The sequence below is a fragment of the Lynx rufus genome, unplaced genomic scaffold (genome assembly GCF_022079265.1).
Source record: "Lynx rufus isolate CCGP_SWC_20201006 ecotype Redwood Valley unplaced genomic scaffold, mLynRuf1.p SCAF_7, whole genome shotgun sequence".
NCBI classification, from domain to species: domain Eukaryota; kingdom Metazoa; phylum Chordata; class Mammalia; order Carnivora; family Felidae; genus Lynx; species Lynx rufus.
The window spans coordinates 80,198,015-80,202,132 of record NW_025814889.1 but is presented as its reverse complement, the minus strand read 5'-3'; the positions used below and the strand labels follow the sequence as shown (position 1 = coordinate 80,202,132).

The 4,118-nt window shown below is 62.2% G+C and overlaps 1 protein-coding gene across 1 annotated transcript; it reads right to left on the bottom strand.

Annotated features, from left to right (window-relative positions):
• Window positions 1-2,081: 2,081 nt before the first annotated feature.
• HOXC12 (homeobox C12) lies at window positions 2,082-3,719 on the bottom strand. Its single transcript, XM_047065205.1, has 2 exons — window positions 3,113-3,719; window positions 2,082-2,320 (listed from the first exon to the last, which is right to left on the bottom strand). Exons 1-2 carry the CDS (start codon window positions 3,717-3,719, stop codon window positions 2,082-2,084), a joined length of 846 nt encoding a protein of 281 aa, XP_046921161.1.
• Between the last annotated feature and the right edge of the window lie 399 nt (window positions 3,720-4,118).

Genomic DNA, 4,118 nt, shown 5'->3' with positions numbered 1-4,118 from the left:
AAGCTTGAGTCCAGCACCCCAGAGCCCACAAGGTCACAGGAGGGGCTGCACGAAGGGGTACATGGATGACCAGGCAAAGGGGAGAGTGCCTCACACTCAGGGCCAGCCCACAAGGGATTGTGCAGACAGCAGGAATGGCGCTGACTTCTGTGAACTTGTTGTATATGGGTGAAACAAGTTTATGTCAGTGGGGAAGTGTGGCAGGTGCCCAGTGGCGATGAGGGCATGTGATTGTACCGCCACTCTGCAGGGCTGCATTTGGGGACATGAGGCTGCCTGCTTACAAGTACTGTTGGGGGGGGTGGGACCAGTGGGGGTGCCGGGCTCTGCTGTGCCTGCGTTTGCCCATGCCTCTGCACAGTCTTGTCCAGGGACTTGACGCTGTGTGCTGGTGGGAGAGCGGCAGGCTCTGTGGATTGCCATTGGAGGGGGTGTTAGGAGAGACTCTTCCAGGGCAGGAAGAACTTCCAAGCTGGCAGGCCAGTTCACAGTGTCCAGGCTGGGCTTAACTCTCATCAGCTCCCTGTTTCTGCCCTTCTTGCTCCTGCAAGGGTGGGTGGGTGGGCAGAGGGGAAGTCGGGGGAACTCTCACCAAGAGGGATAAAAACGGAGTGCAGGAAGGTGCCGAGCTTCTCCACTGCTTCTCTCTCCTAAGCCAGCCTAGATCTAGTGGGCTGGGGCTGGGGCCTGAAGGGGGCTTTGAATAAAAGGCCCTCTGCAGAAGAAGCCACTCTTTGGCTTCCGACCGGTTCTGAGGATGTGTCCCTCCTTCAGCTCTGGTCCTTGTACTCGGCGCCTCGCCGGCCAGGGGGAGGCGGAGGCAGAGGATCCTGAGACAAAGGGCGACGTTGTGGGGTGGGGTGGGGGGGGGCGGGTGGAATGGGGGTGGGTAAAAGAGAGAAAGGAGTTGTGTGGGGGACTGCAGCGCCCCCCTCCTTCATTGTCACCAGCCTGGGAAACCAGGGCTGAGCAGGGGCCTCTGCGGCCGGTAGCCCCTTTAGGGGCAGATTCTCCTCCTGCCTCGTAAATTATGCCGGTCCAGCCTCTGGCCGGCCGTGACCGTGAACGCCAGCGGGGAAGGGAGAATCAGCGGCGGTAGCGGGCGGCTGCCAGAAACTCTCCCGGCCAATCAATGCCGCCCTTCGCAGACTCTTTCACAGCCCCTTGGGCTTCCTGGAGGGCCAGGTGGGGGTCCCTGGGGTGGCTACTACGCCCCAGGCTGCGTCCGCTGGGCTCTCAATTCCGCGCTTGCGGCTTCCGGTCCGCAGCCGCCTAGGCGGCAGGAAGAGTGCCTGGCAGCACACCTGTGAGCGAATGGGCGGGCAGAGGCGTCGGGAGAGGGCTGGAGACCAGGAGACTTTTCAGGCAGCCCGCCCCAGAGAGGACTTAAGGCTGATGGTCGCCTTGTCCGCAGCCGGCTCTGTCAAACGCCTGTGCCTCGGCCCCTTCGGCCTCCAGGCCTAGAGGACCAGACCCCAGCGGACTTTACTGGGCATTAATGATCACTCTGTTCTCCCAAACCGCACTTCCTCCCAGGTTTCTCCACTTCCTCCTGCCCTTGCATAGCTACGCTGACCCCTGCCAATCTCTCCGCCGACGCTCCACTCTTGCTCCCTCCTCTCCACCTCTCCTAACCCCAACCGCTGGGAGTTTGGGGAGCCTCGGTTCCACTGTCCCCACTTTTGCCTACTGCAGGTTGACTTCCGACCACGGAAGGAAAGTGGTGGGAGGGGGGCGCCTGGATTACCTTTGCTCCAGCTCCTCAGCCCCGGGCCCAGTGCCCCGGTCCCACTGCAAACCAGTCCTTCCCCAGCACCTCAGCCTTCCCTGCCCCTATCCCCTGCCTGCAGCTGTGGGCTTCCTCTCTCCTTGGCTGGCTTCTTCCCTTCTCTCTGGGACCTGGCAGGGCCTGCTGGGGGTGTGTGGGAGGGAACCACAAACAAAACAGACAAGAGGATGTCCAGGGAGGGCCTGCCAGAGATGCCTGGCGTTCTAAGCGGGGACTGGGTCCCAGGCAGCGCCCCCTCTTGCTCCCTGCCAGAGACAGGCTCAGTCCGGGGCCGGTGCCCGTGTCTTGCCGCCTAAAAGAAGGAGAGAGCTTGCTCCCTCAACAGAAGTCTTTTCTTTTTCATTCTCCGGTTCTGAAACCAGATCTTGACCTGCTGGTCACTAAGATTCAAGCGGTCTGAGAGTTCCCTCCGGCGCTGCCGCGTGATGAACTCGTTCACCAGAAACTCCCCCTCCAGCTCCGCCAGCTGCAACTTCGAATAGGGCTTGCGCTTCTTCCGGGAGCGGCTGTGGATCGGGTACCAGGGCGCGCCTGGGTGGAGACGAACCGGCAGCGTTGGCCAGAGGACCAAGAGGTGACAAGCCCAGTGCCCTCGGTCCTTCCCCAGCCCTTTGCACCTTGGCCTAACCGCCCAACCCCAGGCCTCTCCTCTCCCATCTCCCATCTCCTCTCTTCTACACAGACCCCCATCCCCATCAACTCTCCCACCTTCATCATCCTCTTTCCCCCCTTTCGCTCCTCCTGGCCTCCTCGACTGGACTTCCCACCGGTAGTATCCCTGGACCCTCTGTGCTTCGAACCCCTCACTTCTCCCCAAAGCTCTTCTGCTCCCGGATATCCTGGCCCCTTCCTTTCACCTTCTCCAGGATGTGCTGGGTCCCTGATCAGCTAGAACAGACATGAATGAGCCAGTGGCCAGAGTAAACCAGGTCCACTGGCGTTTCTTAAGAGAGAGAGAAAAAAAATGTAGGTAACAGAGTCTGTGCGAAGGCGGGGGGTGAGGTCCTAGAGAGCAGAGACCAAGCTCTCGGTCCCCACCCCTCACCCCTAGGCCTGGGGAAGTCTAGGTCAGAATCCCCTTCGCCGGAGCTCCCTGCCCCCTCTAGCCAGCCGCAGGTCCAGAAAAGGGGAATCTCTCCAGTTCTTTTATGGGGATATTTACATGTTTATAGGCGCTCCCCCCACCCCGCACTTCTTTTTAAAAGAAGCCCTTCCTCACCACACATTCTGTCACCCCAGGCGGCCCTAGCTCAGTCCTACCCTGCCCGCCCCGGTGAGCTGTCCGGTCCTGAGTACGCCTCAAGAGTGGGCCGGGGTGCTTACCGCTGGCCGAGAGCCCGCCGCCGGGGTTTAAAGGCGATACCAAGCTGCCCGGGTCGCCGGCGCCGGCGCCCTTGTTGCCCTCGTTGAGCAGGGACGAACTGGAGTCGGATTCCAGTGACTGGCACGAGGGCGGGTCGTGCGGGGGTCCCGCGCCCCCGTCGCCGCCGCCGCCGCCCGCCGCGTAGTCGTACTTGAAACCGAGCGCAGGGGGCCCCGACGGCTCCAGCGGCAGCAGCGCCGCCCCCGGCCCGACTCCTGGGCCCGGGTCGCGCCCGCGCTCCTCACGCTTCAGGCCCCCGCCGCCCTCGGCGCACGGCTCGCGGTAGTAACCCTTGCTGTCCTCCACGCGCGCCAGCTCGCACGTGCGGCCAAAGGGCGGGTTGAGCGACACCGGGCTGCCGAGATAGGGCTGCGGGTAGCCATTGCAGGGCTCCGCCGACGGCCAGGGCAGCGAGCACACGTTGTCACGGCGCGGGTAGGACAGCGAAGGCAGCCCTGGCAGCTGCGCCCCGGACGCGCGGAAGTTGGGGAAGTAGAACGTGTCTCCCGTGTGGATGTTCACCAGCGGCCCCACAAACCCGGGATTCAGGAGATTATGCTCGCCCATTTCCGCGGGGCCCGGCCGGCAGCTTCTACTTTATTGCTATCTGACATTAAACATAGTTAAACCTGCACCGGCCACCCATTGGCCATCCGGCTCACGTGGGCGCCGCCGCCAGGGGGATGGGTGGGGACAGCGAATCCCCCCACCTTGCACCAACTCCAACTTCCCCCTTCCCCACTCTGGGGTGGGGGGGGGAGAGACAAAACTCGGGGGCAGATTTAGTCGCTGGTTTCTGGTTTTTAAAAATATCATAAAACCTAATGCAGACAGTGAGTCAATCGCCCGACCCGGGGCAAAAGGGAAAAAGCCACACCAAAAATCCCCGCACAAACACACTTCTGCACCATGCACCCCCCCCCCGATGTATTATCTTCTCGCCAACAGCTGGCCAAGCACAGCCTG

Bases quoted from the DNA above. Each gene is read 5' to 3' on its own strand.
- HOXC12 (XM_047065205.1), bottom strand. From the start codon at position 3,719: ATGGGCGAGCATAATCTCCTGAATCCCGGGTTTGTGGGGCCGCTGGTG. The intron at 2,321-3,112 runs GTAAGCACCCCG...GTCTCCACCCAG, and splicing joins CGGCGGGCTCTCGGCCAGCG to GCGCGCCCTGGTACCCGATC.